Source organism: Aquila chrysaetos, chromosome 17, assembly GCF_900496995.4.
Source record: "Aquila chrysaetos chrysaetos chromosome 17, bAquChr1.4, whole genome shotgun sequence".
Taxonomy (NCBI): Eukaryota; Metazoa; Chordata; class Aves; order Accipitriformes; family Accipitridae; genus Aquila; species Aquila chrysaetos.
The window spans coordinates 23381204-23407129 of record NC_044020.1 but is presented as its reverse complement, the minus strand read 5'-3'; the positions used below and the strand labels follow the sequence as shown (position 1 = coordinate 23407129).

General features: G+C 40.9%; 1 protein-coding gene across 4 annotated transcripts in view; it reads left to right on the top strand.

Moving 5' to 3' along the window:
• The window catches only part of ANO2 (anoctamin 2), a 203910-nt gene extending 180888 nt beyond the window's left edge, over nt 1-23022 (top strand). For 3 of the 4 annotated variants that reach the window (XM_030040822.2, XM_030040820.2, XM_030040819.2), the window contains exons 21-25: nt 9558-9710; nt 9815-9867; nt 11828-12009; nt 19512-19617; nt 21182-23021. In XM_030040822.2, coding sequence (XP_029896682.1) covers nt 9558-9710; nt 9815-9867; nt 11828-12009; nt 19512-19617; nt 21182-21463 — 776 coding nt within the window. In that variant the 3' untranslated portion in view covers nt 21464-23021. Of the gene's footprint in view, nt 1-9557; nt 9711-9814; nt 9868-11827; nt 12010-19511; nt 19618-21181 lie in introns of all 4 variants that reach the window. The other variant, XM_030040823.2, reaches the window with a different exon arrangement.
• The last annotated feature ends 2904 nt before the right edge of the window (nt 23023-25926 follow it).

Genomic DNA, 25926 nt, shown 5'->3' with positions numbered 1-25926 from the left:
AAATGTGCAGCAAATGAAACCCCAGCGGCACCTCCCCAGCCCGCTTGCTGCCCCGGGTCCGTATCCCTGCACTCAGCTGTCAGATTCACTGCAGAGTCTCGCAGACCACCCACGCCGACAGGAAGAACTTTGTGCAACTCGGCACTGAACCTGTCAGCTGGGATTGCTGCGGAGGGCATCGAGCTGAAATGGCGAGGCAAGAGGCAGTTACGCAGCTTATTTACCTGTTTTTCTAAATTTGATTTGAGAGGGGGAGGGAAGGGAAATAATGGGGCGAGTGCAGAGAAAGATTTTTTTTTTTTTTTGTCCTGAATTGCTTAAAAAGGCAGAATGACTGGGATGTAAGAAAAGGTATGATATTAAGGAGAAGAGAGAAATGTGACTGCTGTTTCAGAATTTCGTTCTTAATTTTCACACTGATTTACTCAGGCAAGCTCCCACTGGTATCAGTGGCTATCTGCTCAACCAGGAATGAAGCAGCTGAATAAGAAACCGTAGACTGGGCATACCGTAACCTTTGGGTTCCTCCATCCAGATGATGATGGTGTTTCATGCAGAAACAGGCATGGACAGATTATGTATCTGCGTGTGAATATTCATTACATTTGGGTTTGTCCTGCCAGGATACTCCTACTTTTAAGGATGGGTGACATCTTTAAGACTACACAGAAAGTCTCTGACCAAGTTGAGACTCTTGACTTGGGTCTGCCATTCACTAGGCTGTACCCTAATCACAGGCAGTCCTTGCCTTCTGTACCCATATAGAGTCTTTTCTACTAATTTCTATCAAAAGGGTTGACATGTGCCCTTTCTGATGGAAACCTGCAGCAAATCTGCCTCCCCGTGCGGCAAATCATATATTCTTTTTGCGTTCCCTTATGAAGCAGATTAGCCCTGGTGAGGCACCGTCTGAGGGATAGTTTTTGGAGCTATCTCAGGATGTGTTTTGCAGTATGATGTGCCACAGGTAAAGGAGTTTTTGATGATAACTATCCCACTTCAATTTTGGCATGGCCATTTCAAAACTGCTGGGATTTCCTTTTGGTCTGATTTCTTGTACTAGGAAGCCTGAAGCCTTGGAGAGGCTTCCTTCACCTCCCCCACCTTCCCCTGCCCTTGTTTAAGTCTAGGTAAGTTTGTAGAAATAGTGAGATTTACTGTTGGTTTGGGGTTTTTTTAATCTCCTGTATTTTCATATTGGAAAATGTGGTTCTGCCTTTGCTTACTAGAGTTTGATTCTGCAAAATGGCAGTCACTCTAGTCCCAAGTCAGGAAAGCCACTAGCACCATTAAAAGAAGAGGCAGTGTGATGGCTGATGGGAACACTGAGCTGGTACCTCTAATTGTGATTGCTCTCTTACCAGTAAGCACAAAGAACCACAAACATAAAAGAGGGAAAAGCTGGCAAGAGAAGAACAATCCAAGTTTCTCTCACTTACTCAGGCTACGGCCATCTCTGTGTTAGAGCTAGCCTGTGTTCAGGTGCCGCAGGGATGTTACCTTTCAGTTCATGCATTTTACGAGGCCTCCTAGAGAGTTCTTCAGCTCTTTAAATGTAAATATAGCTTCTGTCAGACTAGGGTGTTTAACATCACCCAAAGTTGAATCAGTTGCTTGGTGATGCTGTTCCTCAGGATTGCCACTTCCAGCTGTCCCCGAGCCAGCACCTCTACCACCATGCCTTCCCCACCACCTCACGAGTTTGGGTTTTATCTACAACCCAAAGCAAATGTGTCTGTCTGTAGGAAGCTTTCTCATCACTTCCACTAGATGTCATGGGAAGGGGAAATAATACTTTCTGCTGGCCTGTTGACTTCACATCCCTCCTCCTCATTCACAAATCCATGAGCCTATTGATGAAGCCTTTTTACTCCAGCTACAGGAGGCATTGCGCTCGCAGGCTCCCATCCTGCCAGGGGACTTCAACCACCCTGCCATCTGCTAGAAACATAGCATGGCAATCCTGTAGGCAATCCAGGAGGCTCCTGGAATGCATTGAGGATAACATCTTAAGCCAGGTAATAGACAGCCTGGGGAGGCTGCAATATTGGACCTGTTGGTCACCAGTGCAAGTGAGCTAATAGGTGACATCAAGATTGGAGGCAGCCTGGGTTGCAGTGGTCATACACTGGTGGAGTTCACAGTCCTGAGGGATATGGGTCAGGTGAAGACTAAAGTCAGGACCCTGAATTTTAGGAAAGCAAAATTCCAGTTGTTCAAGGAATTAGTCAATAGGACCCCCTGGGAAACTGCCTTCAAGGACAAGGGAGCAGAACAAAGCAGCTGGCAGATCTTTAAGGATGCTTTCCATAGAGCGCAAGAGCTCTTGATCCCCAGGTGTAAGAAATCAGGAAAGGAAGACAAGAGACTGGCATGGCTTAGTCAAGACCTGCTGGTCAAACTAAATGGCAAGAAGGAAGTGCACATGTAGTGGAAGAGGGAGAGGTGTCCTGGGAAAAGCATAGGGACACTGCCCGGTTTTGTAGGGATGGGGTCAGGAAGGCCAAGGCATGGCTGGAGCTGAACTTGGCAAGGGATGCAAAGAATAATAAGAAGGGCTTCTACAGGTATGCCAGCCAGAAAAGGAAAGTCAAAGAAAGCATACCCCCCTTGATGAGCAAGACTGGCAAACTGGTAATAACGGACAACCAGAAGGCTGAGGTACTCAACAACTTTTTTGCCTCAGTCTTCATTGGCGACTTCTCTTCCCACGCCTCTTGAGTGGATGGACTGCAAGATGGGGGCTGGGGGAGCAAACCCACTCCCACTGTAAGAGAAGATCAGGTTTGTGACCACCTGAGGAACCTGAACATACATAAGTCTGTGGGACCTAATGAGATGCATCCCAGAGTCCTGAGGGCATTGGCTGATGTAGTTGCCAAGCCACTTTCCATGATACTTGAAAAGTCACGGCAGTCATTTGAAGTCCCTGGTGACTGGAAAAAGGGAAACATTGCACCCATTTTTAAAAAAGATAGAAAGGAAGACCCTGGGAACTACCAGCCTGTCAGCCTTACCTCTGTGCCTGGGAAGATCGTGGAACAGATCCTCCCAGAAACTATGCTAAGGCACGTGGAGGAGAAGGAGGTGATTCAAGACAGCCAGCATGGCTTCACCAAGGCTTCACTGCTTGACCAACCTAGTGGCCTTCAATGATGGAGTGACTACATCAGTGGACAAGGGAAGAGCTACAGATGTCATCTATCTGGACTTCTGTAAGGCCTTTGACATGGTCCCCCACACTATCCTTCTCTATAAATTGGAGAGATATAGATTTGATGGGCAGACTGTTTGGTGGGTGAGGAATTGCTTGGATGGTCACATCCAGAGAGTAGTGGTCAACGGCTCAATGTCCAGATGGAGATCAGCGAAAAGTGGTGTCACTCAAGGGTCTGTATTGGGAACAGTACCGTTTAATATCTTCATCGATGACATAGATGGTGGGATCAAGTGCACCCTCAGCAAGTTTGCAGATGACACCAAGCTGAGTGGTGCAGTTGACATACCTGAGGGATGAGATGCCATCCAGATGGACCTGGACAAGCTTGAGAAGTGGGCCCGTGTGAATCTCATGAGGTTCAGCAGTGCAAGGCCAAGTCGGGGCAACCCCCAGTATCAATACAGGCTGGGGGATGAAGGGATTGAGAACACCCCTGCAGAGAAGGACTTGGGGGTAGTGGTGGATGAAAAGCTGGACATGAACTGGCAATGTGAGCTCGCAGCCCAGAAGGCCAACCGTATCCTGGGCTTCAGAAAAAGAAGTGTGGCCAGCATGTTGAGGGAGGTGATTCTCACCCTCTGCTCTGGTGACACCCCACCTGGAGTTCTGTGTCCAGCTCTGGGGCCCTCAGCACAGAAAAGACATGAACCTGTTGGAGAGGGTCCAGAGGAGGGCCATAAAAATGATCAGGGGGCTGGAAAACCTCTCCTATGAGGAAAGGCTGAGAGAGTTGGGGTTGTTCAGCCTGGAGAAGAAAAGGCACTGGGGAGACCTTATTGCAGCCTTTCGGTGCTTAAAGGGGACTTACAAGAAAGATGGGGACAAACTTTTTAGCAGGGCCTGATGTGATAAGACAAGGGGTAATGGTTTTAAACTAAAAGAGAGAAGATTTAGACTAGATATAAGGAAGAAATTTTTTATGATGACAGTGGTGAAACGCTAGCACAGGTTGCCCAGAGAGGTGGTAGATGCCCCATCCCTGGCAGTGTTCAAGGCCAGGCTGGACGGGGCTTTGAGCAACCTGGTCTAGTGGAAGGTGTCCCTGCTCATTGCAGGGGGGTTGGACTAGATGACCTTTAAAGGTCTCTTCCAACCCAAACTGTCCTGTGATTCTGTGATTTTATGATTTAGTTTTAAGGTAGAAGTCATATGTAAATCTAAAAAAAGAGAAAATGTCAGAGGGTAAAACCCAAAGTCTGCAAGTCAGGCAGACTTCCATTGACTTCAGTGGCATTTCACAGGTACCAGTAGTGTGGGAGGAAGAAGCCAAGACTTCACCATGGCAAATAAACTCCCAAGTTTTCCTGTGGGGAAAGCTTTTGTGGGTCATTTCTTCAGTGAGCTGAACTATGAATCTGATTTCAGTCAGTAGACTGTGCTGAATTTCTTTCTTGAACAGGCCTTGTCAGTCAATAACATGTCTGCACATAGTTTTGATTTGTACCAGTGAAATTTCTGATGGCTGTTTGTTTTGGTATTACTAACTGATATACATTTGTATTTTTTAGCAGACACTCCAGCAGAGATGCTCTTAATACTCCTGAGTGATCAGAAAATTTTGCTCAAGGAATCCTGAAACATAAATTGTCACTATTAATATGTCAGATTTGTCATTAGTACTTCCTGTTTCTAAAACTGTGCAATGACTTTTGACCCAACCCAATACACCAGACCACATGCATTCCCAAAGTAGGCAGCACGTATAGCAATTTCCTCATGCAGCTGGTAGCAAGTTTGCAACATGTGTAACTAGCCTGCAGTGATAGGAGTTGGCAAGAAATTGATGTTTAGAGTAGCAATAAATATTGCTAATGAAACAAACTTTATGAAATTGGCTCCAAAACCAGCTAAATGATGCATGTGAACATGTGAAATTTATACCACTACTATTTTCTTGAGAAGAAACTGACATCAGCAATGACTTTCAGATTCTTATTTCATTCGGTCTTCCCTTCTCCAGTCTAACCCCTCTAAGAGTCCAAGGATCATGTGGCAATTAATTGAAAACATTTTTTTCTCAAAGAGAAATAATAATAAAGGGTTTCATCATCCAACTTCTGTTAAAAATCAATGGCAAAACTCCCTTTTGAATTTTAAGAAGAAAATGATCAGATCCAATGTCTGTAGCTACCGACTACCATAAGGATTAATCTTAGCAGTTTGGAAGAATTTCCCCTAAAGCAGGAAAAGCCATCAAAAAGGCAATGTGTGAGGCAGCAAAAGAAAAAAAAAAAAAAAAAAGGAATCATTGAAGAGAAACCTACATTTTTCTATAATCTCTATAATGAGGATGGATTTGAAAATAGCAACTCAGCCTGTTGTGTGTAGGCTTGTTGCATATATTTATTACCAAGGATTAGTAAATTACACCTTTTCCTTAGTTTCTCAGCCAGGCTTACCTGTATATTGAAAAGTTTCTTCTTAGGACTTGGAAAGTCGCTTAGCACAGGAGTGATTCTTCCATTGTTTGCTTCCAGTAACACATGATCTTATGGCAGATTTTATTGATACAGAAGTAAGGAAAGAAGCAACATGATCATAAAAAATTACCTTCTCTTAGGTTAGATTTTGATGTAAAAGATACTAGGGTTACTCATGCTACTCAGTGTGTAAACCTGTTACAATCTGAGCGATATTCACCATGGAAGGTCTTATGCTGGGGACTGATTCTGTATCCCTTACACAAGAACACTAGCCAGCACTCTCCAGATCTGTAATTTAAAAGCCTTGATCTGTGCTCTTAGTCATAATTTGGGAGCCAGAGTTAGAGGGACAGCGTGTGCTATGTCTTTGTTGGGGTTGGGTTCTGTTCAAGCCCTGTGCACAGAGGAACAGCTTCTGTGAAAAGCGGACTTCTGAGAAGCGCTGTGGTCTGAGAGACTGCTCTTGGTGCGGTTTGTCTTCTCTAGTTTTCATCTCAGGACCCAGCCAGCGTAAGCCTGGATGAGATGTTGCAGATGTTGCATCAGCTGTTGAGAATCTCATGGGCTGGCTCTGAGGTCTCTGCCTCTTTCCTGCTTAAATCAGAGAGTAAAGGTGGCTTGTTCTGAGCACCAATAGAATGTGGTTTGGGTTTTTTTCCTCTCATCAGAAATAGCGTCTGTATCACTGACAGCACATCTAGTCTCCTACTTTGATGCACCAGGAGAAGGCGATATTTCCCATGTCCTTGACTTTCCCTTATACACAACTTTCAATTGTTTTGTTTGCTGGCTTGTGCCATGAGGCTGGGTGATGTTCATCTCTACTGTCTCCAGGCTGGCCTATCAGGCAAGTAGGAAAGCTATGAAAGAGCCTGGATGTCCAGAGGTCCAACTCCTGGCACAGGTCTCTTTAGCCTTTTGCCTCAAAGCGCAGGAGGATAATCACCCAAGTGAGGTAGGGCTCTTACGTGGGGTCTTAGGGTTGTACGTGAACACTAAGAGAGCTTTGTATGGAGACCTTGTGGCATAAGTGTGAATGTAAAAAGGGTATTCCAGGGTTGCCATCAAGTCCTCCAGCCAAAAATAGGATGTCTCAGCATCAGCTGTCCTTGATGGAACCTTCTTGTGAGTGCCCTAAGAGTACTGTAAATGTTTCCACTGTGACTGGACAGTCATCCACAGAACTCCAGGATGCTGTGACTAGATTGTTTTTGGGACCTGAACTGTACAGCAGGGATTCTTCTCTTTTTAATCCATGAAGCTTTGTTGACATATTTGCTTCTACAAATATTGACCAAACTAAACAGCTACCTTTAAATTGCTGAGGCTGTTCACAGACTGCTTGTTTTGAATGATTGTTTGCTAGTTTACTACACAAGACCATCTAAATTATGGCGTGCTTGATTTTGGTTTCAGGTTTTTTACCTGCTTTTTGCATCATTTACACTTTCATAAAAAGGAGGCTAGAAGACTGAAGAGATTTCAAGATGGCCACACAAACACTTCTGGTGTAGAGTTTTCTATGAAGACATATTTAGACAATTGTCCAGAAGTCCTTTGCATACCTTGAACATTCTTTCATGAACTTGAAAAAAAATTAAACTGCATTTTCCCAGGCAATGAGTAAAGGGGCTGCAAACAACATCAAAGCAAATGCGTGTGTGGTTTATACTTCAAGCATTGCAAATACCTCTTTTTTTTTTTTTTTTTTTAACAGAATCCTCCCAGTTCTATTCCTGCTAAATTCACTTAAAACCAAATAAGGCGTATTTTGGTGCTATGTATTTTTCTAAGCATTTCACAGTTTTTTGGGACACGACTCTTAACATCTGTTTTTATTTCCTTGTTAATTCCTTTTCCTGACTCTTAACATAAAATATTCAGGAAAGTATGATTTCAAGGATAGCCTGTTTGTATGCTTTGAAAGAGCTCCATCTTAGTGTATGTTAGGATATACTCTTTATCTCAAAGCAAAACAATGAAAATGAAAATCAAAAGGCCATATATATAATACAGAGATAATACTTTACTGTGCAAATATTTTGTCACTGAGAAGAGAAAAGCAGGAATGTCAGTGAGAAGACTTGCGATCTGCACACAAAAAAAGACGCATGCAAGAGAAGATCCTGGCAAAAGCTGTTTTATCAGTTAGTTGTAGGCTGTGACAACAGTGCCTAAGGAAATGATTTTAAAGTAAACATTTGTGCTATGTAAACTCTTGATTTTCACAAAAAGTGAAACAGATTCCTCCCATAGTGGAGAGAGAACTTATACAGGGATTTGCCAAAAAAGAAGCCACAATAAATAGGGCCTCATACACACCAACCCTTTTTCTATACTGCTATTTATTTAATTTTGAAGTGTAAATCACAGATAGATTTATTAGTTTAATCTTACTGCGTTTACTGCCTTTGCATTTGAGCAGCATGCTTTTGGTCTCTTTTCTCTTCTTCCACTCCTCACTAGTTTTCTGGGGTAATAAACCTCTTTCACTTCCCTGAAGTATTACTTTAAAATAATGTAGCATTTTTACAAGAAAATGATCCATTCTCATGAGTAACATTCACCACTGATGCCTCCTGCTTTCTATGGAAGACACAGCCTCTTAGGCAATTTGTTAATTCCTCAGCACCTTAGAGAAAAAAAAAAAAAATCAGCCCTTTTCAGACTCTAATTGTACCCAAACGAGATTTACCTAGATGAGGTAGATCCTGAAGTGCCACTGAAAGAAGGGGAAATTAAGAATACTCTGCCCACCCAAAAACTGAAGAAGCTTGCTTGGAGGGACTTGGTTTCTGCTACATTATTCCAAGCATCTCTAGAGCACCGAGACTTGTCAGAAAAACACGGTTGTGTCAGCATTGGGCTTTTGCAAGGTAACATTGGTTCCTTAGCTGCTTAGAAGACAATTTGTTTGCATAAAGACAGGTCACCCTGTCCCCTAGAAAAGAAAGAGGCATATTTCACTCAGAAAATGATGTGGTCTTTCTGTTTATATCATTATACTATGGGTGCTGAGCTGAACTCTATCGTGCTAGTGGTCTAGTACTGGGAAGAAGATGATACAAAATGTGCCATCCGCTTCAAAATGAGAGGGTTTTCTTTGCTTAGTTGGTTGGTTGGTTGATTTTTTTTCCCCTGTGGAAGAAGCCAGGCTTATTAGTTGTGTATTTGTTCTAGCAAGCATGGAGAACTCGGGACGTCTGTGCTTCGTTGCAATACTACTTGTTCTTTAGGACCAGTGGACTAGTGCTTTCTTTCTCCCAAACTACTCTACACAAATTGCAAACCCAGGAAAAAAAAAAAAAAAAAAAAAAAAAAAAAAAGGATGAGAGCATTCTCCTTTGCTAGGTAGGACTTGAAAGGGGAAGATTTCCAACTTTGGAGGATATCAGTGACCTAAGGAGGGATGAAAATGCTATATGACACCACAGGCTCATGCATCCACAAAGATACTTATTCTGTCCCTGCTCTTGAGAGATTACCACCAAGTTTTCCAAAGGAAGCTGGGAAGAAACAGTGACACCTTGTAGATTTTCTTCTCTTGCTTGCTTGTGTATCATTTTCCTTACAGGCAAAAGAACAGGGAAGAACAGCACAGTCTTAATCAGTTAATTATATATAAATGCAGAAGAATACACACCAAGCCCTTTGTCCTTTATTAAATTTATTAATTATTTTGGCTTGTGCTTGTGCTGGAGACCAGAAGCATTGTTAGAAACATTCATAAAGCAGAGTGACAAACCTTTCTCTCTTTCATAGCTTTGCTTTGTGATACTTATTACTGGGACCAAATTGTGAAGTGGAGTTTTATGGGTTTTGTAATGCACAAAGCTCAACAACGATTTGCTGTCAGCTACTTTTACCAGCTCCTTTCAGCAGATATTTAAAAACATTGCATATTTCTCTTTCAGTTATCCAGTTTGGCTTTGTCACACTCTTTGTTGCCTCCTTCCCTCTGGCACCTCTCTTTGCTCTTCTGAACAACATCATAGAAGTCCGGCTTGATGCAAAAAAGTTTGTCACTGAACTGAGGAGGCCAGACACAGTAAGAGCAAAAGATATAGGTAAGTAATGAAAAAACATGACAGTGAAGATAACACCAAAAATTCAATAAGAAGGAAGAAAAATGATAGTTAATCCCTTAATAAGTTCTGTTTTTCACTTACAGGAATTTGGTATAACATTTTGAGTGGTATTGGAAAGCTTTCAGTTATCATTAATGTAAGTATTTGATTACACCAGTTTCTAACCATGATCCTGGGAGCTTATATTGTGCCTCCAACATAATTTAAAAGTGAAGTCTAATTTTATCAATTGCTATAAAATACAATAAAATCTAAATTCTCCAGTTCATTCTGGAAGTATAAAACATGATTTAATTACAAATGAGATGACCATTCAGTCTTCTCATTCTCTCTATCCTTGTGTTACATAGGACAGGAAGACTAACTCATATAAGAACAACCAATGAAGGGGATGTAAGCAGGCAACACCCCAGATAATTGATAAAGATCTACTTCTCATTCATACCCATGCCTTTTTCTGCTACTCTGCTAGTATAACTGTTGGTATGAATAAAAACGATGTGAATATAAAGTCCTGGATTCTAGGAGCAAAAAGTCCTTAACTAGATAGCATTAGCATTTGTTCTGATATATACAGGTATGGTTATATCCCTAAACATAATTCCTCCCACAGAGTGAGCATTTCTGTAAGAGTAGCTTTTTTTTTTTTTGAATTGGGTTACACGCTCCCCAAGCTACAAAATCTTAATGGAAAAATATATTCTTTCATAGAACAAGAAAGATTACAAGAACATAATGCGTGTCTGGTATACAGATATATTATGTTTATTGTTCTACATGCATTCCTTAAGTAAAAATTTCCTGTATATGCTTTAAGACAAAAAAGACTCATGCCCTAAGAGTTTAATTATAATACTACTATCTAGTGGGGTTTTGACCCACAGGTTATAGAATCATAGAATCATTTAGGTTGGAAAAGACCTTTAAGATTATCGAGTCCAGCTGTACAATATCAAAGATATCAAAGTACTTTAGAAAGGCAGATGATTGTCACTACTGAAGGGGAAACTTGTGCAGAGGGGTTATGCAATTTATCTACTACAATAGCTTCCAGCACAACAGCACTCCGTAGCAGTATGTAAGCTATCATTACAACTGGGAGAACTATAATGCCTCCAGAGAAGCAGTGTTGTTTGACTTGGGTGGAGCATTGTTCACTTATGGCTCAGCAGTTTCCAGGATTTAAGGTAGGAAATTATTGCAGCCCTGCAGATACCCATAATTTTGCTGTCAGGCGTAGATTTCAGGTTTCCAGTACTGATCTGTGCTGGATGAGCAAAACTCTGCAGCCTCTCAGTTTTATCAGAATACACTTTGCAGATTTATGAGCCTTGACTATTTTCTGTGTCAGACAAACTCTGAACATTTTTATTTCCTGGGGATTCCATTAAAATATCAGTTAGCTACTTTTTCTTGACAGAAGTGTAAATATGGGCATACCCAATTTAAAAAAAAATACTGAATGCCCAGTTCTGCTTCTCCATCTGAATAATATTGCTGCAGAAGACCTATTTAGCAAAATGTAGTTTTAAATGAATCTAATTAATTCTTATTGATATGATCTAGATACTTCTGTATCTGATTCACTTCACAATTATACCAGTTTTATACCAGCATGAGGTCCATCGATGTCAGATGTGTAAATCCTGATGCACAGGGGAAAAAGGAGGATGACTACCTTACACTCACCTGGTTTATCTCAGATAACACTGTGTAACTACACCAAATTATACTCCATGTTATACCAGCAAGCTATTATGTCTTGTAGTTTTTTAAAACTAGTGATAAACCTCCTAATGGCTTGAGGGTTGGAAAGAGTTGAAGAAATGTACAGTACATTAATTGCTTTTACTAGTCTATGCTCTAAGAAATATTCCACTTCCCTAGCTACAGCCTTCCCCTAGAGAGACAGAGCAGGTTACTGTGCATTTATAGAAGTATACGTTCTGTAACAGGTCTGGCCATTTAACTTTCATTTCATCACCACTCTAAACTTCCTTAAACGTGAAAATTATCACCTGAATTAACTTAATCTGAAACACATTAGACATAGATTCACGACGCTGTTGTTTGGTTGGGTTTTTTTCCTCTCTCAGGCTTTTGTAATTGCTGTCACATCTGATTTCATTCCACGCCTTATGTATCAATATGCATACAGTCAAAATGGAACCATGCATGGCTTCATCAATCACACGCTCTCATACTTCAATGTCAGTCATCTCAAGGCTGGAACACAGCCAGAAAACTCCCCGTTTGCACAGGATGTTTTATTCTGCAGGTAAAGTACTTCTAATGACAGTTTGCCTAGTCAACGTAATTTCTTTGGGTCTTTTGTCAGACAAAATTTTTCCAAGTGGGGACTGATAATATTTGTGCCTTTAAAAAGACAGTTTTAAGAGTACAGCTTTTACAGTATCCTCACTGTATTAGAAGGTTCGTAAAAGGTTTTTTTTCCAGTGCATTAAAGGGCAAAATAAACAATTTAGGCAGACTTAACTCACATAAAAAAATCCTTTTTTATTGAAAGACATAACTTTCATTAAAAACAATGAGGTTTTAAAATGGACACCCACTAATTAGAACCAGGCTTTCTTTTTCTTTGTTAAGTTCAGTGTTTACTTCATGAGATCTGAGTTTTCAGTAAATTCTGCCCATCTTTAAAACCTGCACCACTCCTTGTCTGCATGTCTTATATTTCAGATTCATCTTTTCAGACTGGAGAAACAAGGCTTGACTTCTTCAAAATTTGTCCAAAATGTCTGGTTCACTGATCCTGTAGTGCAGATACCTATGGAGTAGTTCTAGTTTGCATGAGAAATCAATAACATGGTTCCAGGGCTCTCAAAGTAACCTTGCTTTTTTATAAAAATATGCAGAAATTTAAAGAGCTGTTTTAAGGCAGTACAACCCAAGGCTGTTCAAAGCTGAGCTCCTCGGGTCAGTGCTATATTCGACAGCCTGCTGCACCTTCCTTTTGGACTCCCTTGAAATCACACTGCGCTTAGCATCTGCAATGGCAAGAAATCATCACAAAACTTGCTCTTCCATTTTCCTTGGAAGGAGAGCCTTCATTTATATGGTTTTTACTACACAAAGGTCTTTAATTGGCCTCCCTTATTTTGATGCATAATATATTTGCATATGTTCTCTGTCTTTTTCTGATGCATGGCAAGGTTTTTGAATTTAGTCTTCCTGATTGATAGTTGCCATCTGAACCTGTCCTGGTTTTAAAACTAGTTTCACCTCTGTCTTTCCCAGTCTCCTTTCTCAAACTCAGGTCTTCACTCTCATGCTTTCGTTGTGTGGTTTTACTCTGAGAACAAATTTTGGCTAAATTGCCAAGGTGGGGTTCTCAAAATCTTATCACCATATTCCCTCAGCACCCGTGTCAAAGCAAGGGCACAAAATCAGTTACCAAGCATAGCAGAACGATGATAGAAATCTTACAGGGGACATTCACATACCATCTAGCATCAGATTGGCCTCTTCTTGTAATACTGGTTTATTGAATACTCAGATACTGGCAGAAAATGCTGCTAGTATTGTAGATATTGTAAATATCAACTTGTGTTTTCTAGTTAGAGCTTCAGAATTCTTTCTTCTTTCCTTCCATTCACTTGAATTCATTGTACTTGATAAATCTGTATTCAAAATACAGATAGAATGCTTATTAGTTCCAATGACCCCTACATTTCTGCATATCTGACATTCAGAGTTTCTTAAAGAAATCTTATTTACAGAATAGAGATAGCTAAGGCAACTGGAATTTTTTTATAGTGTTACTGTTAAGTTATGATTATTAGTCTTTTCTTTAAATCTGTGAGAACAGCTCTAAGCATGACATAGAAGGCTTGTAACTAAAGTTAGTTAGGATGCACATTTTTGTGCTACCAAAATCTTTGTCTTCACGTTAAAGTTGAGGAGAGAAAATATTTCAAATAAATCAACCATTTTGATTAAAAAACCAAAACAAAATTCAATTAATTGTAAATATCTGCTGATTCTACCCTTCTAAAAAGAAATTTGTTTAGAAACAAGCAGCCACTTAAAAGCAAAGAGAGAAATTAACTTTGTAATTATGCTTCTAACAGGTGCTGTAAACTGCCCTTTAGAATGGTTCACTTCTTTTCACTGTTTATTTAAAGGATCATATTCTAGCTAAGTTCCTGAAGTAGCCAAAAACCTCCCCTTGCTTCTGAATGACTGCAAATTTCTAAATGTAAACTACATACCTATCTTCCATGAAATTGTTGTTTGTTTTTTTTTTTTCCATTCTGATTTTATTAGGGAATAAGAGGGTTTGCTCAAATAGCTTGAGAAGGGGTAGATGGAAGTTTTTCAATGAGTCCTACAAATCAATACCCATCTTAAAGAATATATTAAATATCCTAATGTAATAATTTTCAAGAAAGAAGTCTTAAAGTTGGCATTATTCAGTGTAGTTTGTGCATGTCTATCTCCTGCTCCTGCGCAAGCAAACTTTAATCATACTTAGGATCCCACTGATTTTAAGCAGGGTATTTGTCTTACCCAACTATAACCCACAAAAAATTATGTATCTCAGTTCCTTCACTGGAAGCAGAGTAAAAGTGGAGAGAAATCTGGCCTTCTAACTCAGGCACTGCCCTTGGGATTGCCTTTGGGACGGACCTACCTTCTTATCATGACTACAACAGAGGCTAGATGAGTGCACAGATAAGACTCCTAACTTTTAAGCAGGTAAAGAAAGAGCATATAACTCAGCACAGCCATGTCTCGGTGTCAGGAACTTTGTTAAAGGAATCTCTGCGGCCCCTTGGGAGGCGATCAGATGAGACTTGAGGGCAGACAGAAGGGAAAAAATAGCTCTCCAGTGCTTAAAGCTGCATGCTGTGCTCTACCTGCTGCTTTGCTTGTGGCAGACAGGGTAAGGCACCTTACGCCTGGGGCCTGTCCTCTTTCTTTTCTCAAAATGTTGTTCCCTGTGAGCTCTGCTATTGCCCATTTCAGTATGTTGCTAGGAGTTATTTCTTAGAATAATGTTACATGTCAGAGTATGCAGCATCTCTGTACTTTCTGATAGACTTGTAAGTCTGTGTCCTGGTTTCAGCTGGGATAAAGTCACTTTTCTTCCTAGTAGCTGGTACAGTGCTGTGTTTTGGATTTAGTGTGAGAACAATGTTGATAACACACTGATGTTTTAGTTGTTGCTACGTGGCGCTTAGGATAAGTTAAGGATTTTTCATTTTCCCATTCTCTGCCAGCAAGCAGGTGCACAAGAAGCCGGGGGGGGCGGAGCATGGCCAGGACAGCTGACCTGAACTAGCCAAAGGGATATTCCATACCATAGAATGTCATGCTCAGTATATAAACTGGGGGGAGTTGGCTGGGAGGGGTGGATTGTTGCTCGGGAACTGACTGAGCATTGGTCGGCAGGTGGTGAGCAATTGCCTTGTGTATCACTTGTCTTTTTTGGGTTATACTTCACTCTCTTTTTGTTACCTTCCTTTTCATTATTATTTCTTCTTATTCTTATTTTTATTATTATTATTATATTTTCTTTTTTATCTCAATTATTAAACTGTTCTTATCTCAACCCACAAGTTTTACTGGGTTTTGTTTTGCCTCCCCATCCCACCAGGGAGGGATGGGAGGAGTGAGCAAGTAGCTGCATGGTGCTAGTTTCTGGCTGGGGTTAAACCACAACAGTCTGTGAAATGCTTTTCTGTTCTAAGTTCCTAGCACTTTTTAATTTATACCTAAATTTATCCCTTTTTAATTTATCCCTAAATTAGCTTGTGTTTTCCTTCAACAAACATCTCAGTCCTTACGGATCTTCTACTTCACTGTGACTTTGCTACTGTCACTTTGCTGTTTACCTGTTCTTAGTCACTGGCCTCTATTTATGGTGTATGAATGCCAGTGTATTTGTAAATGTGTGCATTAACAACAGTGATGAAATGCACTCCTCAGATTAGCATGGATTCAACAGAGCCAAAATACAGGGAGAAGGGAATAATCCACACTAGGTATAAAAGTGGTCCCTGCCTGATAATATCAAGTCTATGCCACTACTTGCGAAAAAAAAAAAAAGATATGTATTGCAAACAAGAAGCATATACTAAATGTTTGACCATGTACCAGTCTGAATGAGAAACAACTATGAGAGCATTTCTGTTCCATTATCAGGAAACAATTAGGAAAAGATGTCAGCAACCACATTCACTGTTTCTCATTATCACCCGCCTCATTTGAATCTAATCAAAATCTCAGCTTTGGACAGAACTATCACTGTGATAAAATATGGGGTATCTAGCTTGTGTCCCAAGAGACAGGCAACAAACACTGTCCCTTAAGCTGGAAATAAAATCTGTTTTTCTGTTTCTGGCAAATATGTTGGGAACAAGCTGACCTCTCTTATTCTTAGATTTCTGTGACCTCTGGAGATAAATGTGGTTACAATAAGCCTGCATTTTGCTCCTTACGGGCATTGCCAGAGATTAAGGTATCTTAAAAATAACCATAACAAGCCAGAAACAACTCTCCCACCGAACACCCAGAATACATTCTTTGAATATTTTGAGCAGCATTTTCTACAAAGCTGTGAACTCTTTGACACTGCTTCCAAATAAACATTGCTGTAACGCCATTCTGACGCATAGTATTAGTTGTAATGATTTTTTTTCAGAGCAAAACGCCATTTGTGTAGCTGAAGGCAAATTAAAAGCAAACCCTGCTAAGTTATGTGACATTTTTATTGGTTTAGCCCTTTTAATATTTATAATCTGGTATCCTAATGGAGTACATGAAAGCATGCTGATCACACTGAAAAGACAAAAGCAGCAGATACAGAGTCATTAAAGGGACTTTTCCGTTAAGACAGGTCTGCTCCACTATTCAGAAAATTTATAAAGTGTCTTTGAATGAATTAATTTTCTTAATGCCCTGGGATTCAACTCATCGACTCCCAGTGATCAGTGGTGGATTCTAATGTTTTCCTCTGAACAATTCTTACATAGTCCTGCATTGCTGAAGCACTACTTCCTTGTGATTCAGTCATGTTTTCTTCAATTTCTTGTCAAAGACCAGCTGCGAAAGGAAATTAAATGGATCAATTTATTTAGACTGATTTGCAGTTCCATCTACATACACATTGATTTTTTTCTACCGGTCCTTCTTTTTCCTCATGCAAAATACTTGTGAAATACGCTAGCATATTTCTCTTAGCTCTGGTTTCAGTTCAGTTTTGTCTAGGTCTTGCCCGGTCCTCTCCATCCATCCTCACTTCCCCAACATTTCTCTACTTTCAGTGTGCATTTTTTCCTTTTTCCCTCAGAACTTTTCTGTGCCCTATTCTTAAACCTCACTGGCTACTTCCTATTCTTGTCCTTTTTCAGCAGAGTTAGAGTTGTTTACTATTTTGAAACACAATAGTCTTTGCAGCACCGGTCGTTTGCTGTTCCTAGCACACCTGCTGAATCAAATATTTTAAGAATGAAGAATTGAAGAGGTGAGGGAAAAGATGGTCTTTTTAAAAAAGAAACTACCTGTAGAATATAGTGGTTAGAAAAGGCCCGGGTTATTGCACTTTGAAGTCCCACGTGCCATAGAATAATTAAAAAGGGAGGTGGGGAGGAGGCCCAGCTTCCTTGTCTGTAGCTCTGACAACATCTCCCTTCACCATAAATCATTTGCTAGCGTTCTGTTGAACGTAGATTCAGGCACCATAAGCAGTGTGATTTCCAGCAGAGCCAGGTGAAATTTCCACAGGGTCTGATGTCCTGCAACACTTACATAGTTTGTGAAGCTCAGAGTACATCATTAAATGGAAAACCCACCACAGTCGGTGACCCTTCCAGGTGAACCTGGGCTCCGTTTCAAGACTGGGATTGATTTATAGCGCAAGGCAAAATCCACAACAAACTCAGTGGTTTTCCTTGGCTTTGATGTTCAAGCAGATTAAATTCAAGGGAACTGACTCTGGCCCTCGTACACAGATTTGAGCAACACGCAGGAGTCCACATTGTACAGAAAAGGGGAATCGCACAGTGCAGGCACAGCGTAGGACCAAACAGGAATCCTGTGTAAGACAGGACAGAGAGCTCGCCTGCTGTGCACGCACCACTGAACAAAACAAATAATCCAAGGTCGAACACAGCCCAGATAGTGCTTCCGTAAATTCATACAGCCCCCAATTTAAAGTTGTTTTCTCCTCCTCTCCCTCCTCCCTCTCTCCGTTGTGGGTTGTACGGTGAGTCCTTCGTCTCCAGAAGGTGCAGCACAGAATTATATCCAACATTTCAGACTGAATTTCTTGGGGGATGAAAGAGGGGTGGGATGTAGGGGGGGGGTGGATTGTAAATGTATAATTTAACGTGCAAAACCATATGGATAGAACCTGAAGGTAATTTTGGTAAGCGCACCTGCAAACTGAAGCTGACAGATTTTATATATGAACATTCTCCATTATCCCCTGATGGAGGCTTTTCCACAGTCTAATGAATCTTACTGTCAGGAAGGGTTTTGTGGTATTCAAAACAGATTTTCCCTTTCTTAATTTCATCCCATTACTCCCAGTCAAACACTGTGAACAGCACTAAATTATCCCTTTCAGTCCTAAGGGCACAATTTGTGCATGGTTATCATGTCCAACTGTGGCTGTTGCTTACCAAAGTGGAGCAATACATGTGCTCTTCTTTAATCTTTTCTGGTGAGTCAGTCTCCTCAGCCCCTGGATCGTTTTGCTGAACTGCCTTCAATTTATTGCTATCTTTTCTTTTTTGGTTTTTTTTTTTTTTTTTTTCCTTTTTTTCATTCTGAAATCCCCACAGCTGAATGGCTGAATGCAGCATTCCAGGTGTGGCTTTACCTGAGCTGTTCAGAGAAGGGCTAATACCCCCCAGCACCATCGTGCCTTTTGTTTGTACATCCACAAGTCATACTGCCCTGCTGCCTTATTTCAGCCTTGTGCTAACTTGCTGGCCACTGTAAGCTCCAGGCTATTTTCATTGCACTTTCTTTTAAGCTCTGTCCTTTCAAAGATCCTTCAATTGTTTTATTTTTAATTATTTTCCATTTCCCCAGATTATTCTCATTGTGTTTCCTGTCTGTATTTCTTATTGCTTTCTGTGTTTCCTGCTATTTGCAAAACTTTCCAATTTAGGAGCATCTGTGACTTTTATTAGCCTGTTGTTTGCTTCCAAATGATTGATGATAATACTAAAAGCATCAGTCTTTACACCAAACCACTAAGGCTCTGTTTTATCCTGTCTAAGGCTAGACAGTTAATTTAGGAAGTGCCTTTCCCATGGCTCCCTCTGTCGTTAATGCAAAGACAGGAACCACCAAAGTGTGAGTCAGATTTTACGTGGCCTGAATTATTCCCTAAATTAATCAAAGTTTAGGTGAGATGAATGCAAGCTTGTCTCCTTTAGTCTGAAAATGCCTTGGACTATCTCTACGCTTTAATTTCAACACTTCATTCCCTGTACACTGAGATCAATTTAACATTAACAAAAAAAAGGGGACATTTGTAAATCCTGGAAAATCTGGAAATTTCCAACATTAGAACAACGTTCTGATTTTGGTTACAACTGTGAAAACCATACTAAGCTTGTTAAATTCAGTGGAGATAGTCCAGCTCTAATTCTGGAGTTGTATTTCATAATAAGGGTTGAAGTAGGAACATCTGGAGGATTTGATTCTTTAGGTTTTGTGATTGGAAAATCATGTTAATCAAAGCAATTGGTGCAGGAGGAGATTGCTGGAACTGTGTGATAACTGAGCTGTCTCCATCGACAGGTTCAAAGACTACAGAGAACCACCTTGGTCCCCAAATCAGTATGAGTTTTCTAAACAGTACTGGGCGGTCTTATCTGCTCGCTTGGCTTTTGTTATTCTATTTCAGGTAAGTCTGTTGAGTTGCGGCAATTTCAGCCACAGAAATATCATAATAGATGGATTGAAATGCACGGGCCGAAGCAGCTCATGGCCAATAGAGCTTTTCTGTTTGCAGATACCCAGCTCGATGTGCTTGCACCCAGCCTGCTGAGGTGTCAGTGGGCTGCAGCACAGGTTCTCCCTTCGGAGCACTGTGGCACGCTTCCTCAGCAGCCGTTGCCTCTCCCTTCGTGGAAGGGAAGCCCCACGGCTTGCATTAGCCCCTGGCATTAGCAGGGACCCCCAGAATATCCCAGGCTCTCGAACATTTCAGTTAAGTGGACTCTGTCAGCTTTTATACTCTCAGGGGCATCACTTGTAAAAAGCAAAGTGCTCTGTAGGCTTGTTAAATGATGTTCTTTACCCAAAGCAAGAAATAAGCAGAAGTAATAAATCTTCCCAGGTCTTTTGCTACTTTCTACAAGTAAATGGAGTAAATGCTCCCCAGTGGGGAGATTTTATTGGCAAGGGATTTGCTATCATGGCTTCCCTTCCGAATGGCAGAAGCCTTCTGCTCTCCTCCATGATCTGGGATCCCTCCATGGTCAAATTGGGCCCACCCCTCATATTGAAATCTGCCTGTCTTTTCTCTTCACCTGCCAAATATTCCGAAGTGTGACTGCGAGTCTTGCCTGGTTTATATTGCCCTCTTCTGCTTCTTTGCTCTGTCTTCAGTAATTTTCCACCACTGGCTGCAAAACATTTGAAGCCAACTGGTTATGCTGGGCTTCAAATAGCCTGCCTGTTGTTCTGCCAGAGTACATTCCCTGGTTAATTAGCTCCATTGTCTCAGATGGGGATGGAAGGTTCATGCTAGTAGCCTTGTCAGCAAATGTTCTCACACATTTTGAGGCATTACACAACACAGCAGTTTTCAAAGCATTATCATGATAATGTAAACCCCAAAGCATAATTTATCTATAAATTTCACAAACGAGCAAAACTTTTTGCCCAGTCTGCTTCCTGCCTCTGTATTATGACTATCAGCCGTAATGAATGACCTTGACACTTGAGGTTCAGGGTTGTGGCTTGCATGCTGCCATAGGGTAAAAAAATCCTGTTTGTCAGCAGACAGAAGGATTTGAGGACAAAATGACCATTAAAGTTGTCTGCTCAGGCCACGTTGGAAAGACATGGGTATGATTGTGTTGGAGGATGCTTTCACTGATATTGCTCTTAGAGTAAGGGATTCTGAACTCACTCTCAATGAATTTGAGCACCTTTGGATGCCTGTAAAGAATAAGGCTGGTTTAGCTACTTAGGCCATGAATCATTTGATGAATCCAAGTCCTTTCCCATTTCAAACCTAACTGAAGCATGTGTTTAATTCAGCCTCTCCACTGAGGGGGGGAGTTGTGCAGAAATGTGAGCTGTTTCTTGAACTAAGCCCTTACTCAACTGCTTAATGCTACATGCTGTCAGCAAAATGGGTTTGATACCTGCCTCATAGCTATAGCAGTGGTTTGGTTTTGCTTTAGCATGGGTATTTTGGATTTTTCGTACTTGCTTCACATCTGTTGCCGTGTTTGCAGAACTTGGTGATGTTCCTCAGTGTTCTGGTTGACTGGATGATTCCTGACATCCCCAAGGACATCAGTGAACAGATCAAAAAGGAGAAGAGCGTGCTTGTTGACTTCTTCCTGAAGGAGGAGCATGAAAAACTGAAGCTGATTGAAAGCTTTATCGCACGTGACAAGCAGAAACACAAAAGTGGGACCAAAGGCGAAAGGATTCGGGCTGCCAGCTTCTGTCAGTTTAACCGAAGTCAGAAAGGCAGCTTTGCCTCCTTTAGCTCACAGCACACAGAAGTGTGACTCCTTAGGGAAGGGTAACATACCATGCTTACCTCTGCAATACCTGCTTACTGTGTGACATGATTCTGAACCTGGAGCAAGGGAGGGCGAGACGGTCAAGGAAGAGACAGGGAGCAAAAAGGCTTCTTTTGCTTCCTTAGGAACTCCATATGCAAGGGTCTCTCACATTTTATACACTCTATCTGGGCTGCAGCATTTTCAGACTTTCTCAGTGCAAGATGAGGGCTCTATCGTAGCTGTAGCTGGTCCTTGTGGTGCTGCATGCGAGTTGGGTGGGCACGCAGGAACTCTCCTCGCTCGTGCAGCCTCCGCGGTAGGACGGCAACCGTCCCTCTTCGTGCAGACAGTGGGGCATGGGGAATAGAAAGGACATTCCTGCTCTAGTATCTCTCTTTCGGCAGATCTGACCGACCGCGGCGGAGCGCGCACAACGCGTGGTCTCACGGCTTGTAGCTGCCGGTGGATGGTTTATAAACTTGGAGTCTCTGTGCCTTCCTAATGTACACTCGGTGCTGTCTCTGTAGAGCATGCAGGGCTGTTAAGGGCGCAGAGCTGTGGGAACAGAAGGAATGAAAAATCACTGAGCACTTTCATCTACAGATATATTGTGTTTTGCTTAGCAGGAGCTTGAATGCATGTGCTAATGAGCAGAGAGGCCACAACATATACATCAGAATGAAGTAAAGCTGCTAGAACCAGGGAAGCTCATTGTTATTCATTGTCCTGAACAAAAAAAAAAAACCCTGCATGTTTGAGTCTCCTCTCACTTAGACTGGGAATTCAGCCAGTATCAAGAGGAATCGCGACACTAAACCAACACCAGTGCGAAGCTGATGAGTGAGAATGGAATCAAGCTCTGTAAATCATGTGGCATTTTCATGTACATTGAGTGTAAAGTAACAAAAGTTGCTGCTGTTGTGCATTTACTGTAAAGTAAAATAATTTGCAGAACCGCATTTCATTGGAAGATAAACATACTCACTAACCAAGCTTTAATCTACAAGCATTTAATCAATAACTTTATTCTGTTATGAATGCAAATAAAACTTTCTTAAAAAATCTGTTACTGTAGATTCTGTCTCTAACCTGACTTGAAATTCAGAGTCTGGATAAAAGATTTTCTTCTTATTCTGTCTTCTCAACAATGCTTTCAAAACCATCAAAAACATAAACCAAAAGAAGTGCTTCAGTTTCAGAGACTGCATACAATAAGATTGGTCTTTAACGTTAAAATGGTATTTTATAAATTTCTGAAGCCTAAGAATTTCATTGTTCTCTTAGATGGAAAGATTTTTTTTCTATGAGAACTTTCGGTAATTTCGTGAGAGATGTGAAAATAATTGGAGTTTTTTTTCATTCAGTGCCTAAACTAAAGAAAATGAAAATGGGAGAACTGTTTCAGGGTGGGCTGAAATTAAGTTTCATTTTAGAGTTTCATTTTTTAAATTTTATTTAGGGTTATTTACCCCTTCTATATAGCAGATCAAATTTGAAATGATAACGTCAACCTGAATAAAATTGCAAATGTTTAACTTTGTTGAAAAAAAAGTCTGACGTCTCCTAATGTTTTCTTCTTTTTCCCCTGTCAAAACTAATTTGCTGAATTTTAAATGAACTCAGAGAGAATTCTTCCCCTTTCTGAAACTGTTTTTTTTTTTAATTAATAACAATTTGCTAAGAATATTACCCAGATCTCATTTTGACTATATATGCTCAAGACTACAAATACAGCTTGTAAATGTGGAAAAATGTGTAGTATTACAATGTTTCACCCCTTTTTATATATACATTATCATCTAAAACAAGCTATTTGAAGAGCTCTTGACACAATGTACGGTGTATAAACTGTGTATATATTTGGTGTTTCTAATTGATTGAAATAGATAGGAAAATTATAGGAAAATAGTCGTCTTCTTAAATACAATTTAAGCTTTTTCTTAGTATAAATACCTCACAGTCACCTGTGGTTGTGTGAACTACATCCTTGTCAGGCCCGAAAGTCATGTTATTGCATCTTGGGGAGGCTCAGGTGATGGGATTTGTATGACCAAACCATAGCTATTAAAATTTAGGTAGGTTCCCTCTGCAGTCACCTGAGAAAGGTACCACCAGCCAACTAGTCATCGCAGCTCAACACTGCTGCCCGAGATGGGCAGATGAATCACCTCGGAGGATGCTGCACTGCAGCGGGAGCCCCGTTATCTGCCTTTTAGATTGTGCGCTTGGGCTTTAGGTTGCAGAAGACCAGCACCTAACCCGAGTCAGAGTGCTTAAGATGTTTAGACCACTGCAAGAATTAGCGACTGCTAGATTCCCAACTGATCATGTTTGTTTTGTTTTGTTTTGTTTTAATTTTGCTAAGTGCTGGAATGAATATCTTTTTTAGGAATTTGGCTCCCTGCTGGAAATCTGTGACAGGGCTGAGACATAAACCTTGGTCTCCCCCCTCTAAGATTAACATTTAAATGAGGGCACTGTATCTCCTCAAAAACAAATTGTCTCATTTTACTTTCAAAAGACCAAAAAGCCCCGATGGGGATTCCATGGTCTAGTATATTAAGGCAGTCAATGACATCCATTCCCTCATTTACACTAGAGGGTATTCTGGTGATGGATTTGGGCGTTTGGAACTGTCTATGTTTGCTGTTTGCAACTCTAGTTGATTGAAGTGCAATCTATTTTCTTCACTCCAAAATGCCTCTGATGGGGAGAAATGTTATGTTTCCAAACAGTAGAAATAGCAGTCTTGCCAGACCTTTAGGTGATCATAATGCTTCTGTTCTTTTTCCACGTATGTGGGAGTGCATGAAGAAATGGGTTTAGAAAGAGGCTTTCAGGTTGCATGACATCCTCTTTTCCAGTAGCTTGTTTGATGAAGGATAGTCAGAGTTAAGGATCTTCTTAAAATAGAACCATTTTTGTACACCCTCCCTCTACCCAGGAAATACCCTCTTGTCTTTTTAAAAACTGTGAGTCACTCAAAAACGGTCAGAAAAATGCTATCCCAAAGTTGAATGCATGAGGCTGTTGTTACACAGAATTTCCATAACAAGCAACTGAAATGCTTGCTATGGTCCAAAAATGATAATGTGTTTCTAAATTTCCTAGCAAAAGGAACTAGAGAAGCCAGCAGATGTACACTGATGCTCTGAAAGTTCTCCTGAGGTTTATATATTTCACCCAAACAAGGCTGGGAAAGCGGCATAACAGCAATCACGGCTGACGTCCAGATGGGATCTACCATGATATCACAAACAGGACAGACAGCTCAATTATCTTTATCTGTGCTATGGTTTCTATTTTTCTCTTAAACTTGAGAGTTTCATTCACTGAGAATTCCTACACGTTTGGTACTTGACTCAGGTGCAGTCCCTGAGGACTGCACCCTTTGTTACATTTCTATGGCAACCTCTGGATTCTCCTGACACTGCTTCCCATCAGCTCCTGTAATTGTAGATCACTGATCGGGCATTCATGCGTTCATTCCCAGTTTCTAACTTATCTCTTTTGGACAAAGCAAGACTTTATCTGATCCCTTTTTATCAGCATGATACTTGTAAGTCTACCCACAAAGCACCCCCTTAACCATAACTTGTGTCGCAGAAGCAGAGAATGACTGTTTCAAGAAGCCTGGATGGAAAGCCCTCTCTAGGGAAGAAGAGAACAGAGAGGCAAGCAGAAACACAAAGGTAATAAAACCGGTGAGCTATTGTCACTTCTTGCTTTAGCAATGAAAACCAGCTAAAATCTCTGCAAAAGAAAGGAAAAAAGTAAGCAGAGAAGAAATTGCATAGATGTTTCTGCACATTTAGTTCAGAATTTCATAGCCCTTTGGACTGTTCCAACTATAAAGTGAAAACCCCAATTAAAACAAACAAGCAAACAGATGAAAACCCACATGCCTTTGTGCGAGTAGCTAATACCACGCTGAGTACTACACCTAGTCACAAACCACCAAATCCACACTCTAGGTTTCATGTGGAGTCTCATTAATAGGAATGTACATAATTGCACATCTAACCAGAACAGTATGAATAAGAAGTAACAAAAGAATGAGACTTGTATAAAGCCTTAACACTGATATAATTGGATGTGACCTTGTAATAATCAGGCAACGTAAGGTGTGTCCACCTCTCTGTGGCCAGCAGAAGGTCTTGGTGAGTGAAAGAGTTTGCTGCTCCATTTACCACAACTTCTGCTATGGACTTTTGGTGCGGAGTAGTTTCAAACAGCTTTCAGAAGTTATTCAGGAGAAGTAATTGACCCAGATTGAAGGGGGGGTCCCTGCTCCTGAGTCATGCGATGTTTAAATGCCATCAGTTACAGAATCCATCTGATCCGTGCATCCAGATGAACCCTCTCACGGTGGTTTTCTCCAGTTTTAAAGAGGGCTTTCAGGAACTGCGTGAAGCTGGAGGAATGTTAGCCCTTTCTGTCATGCAGACTTGTCCATTTTTTCTAAT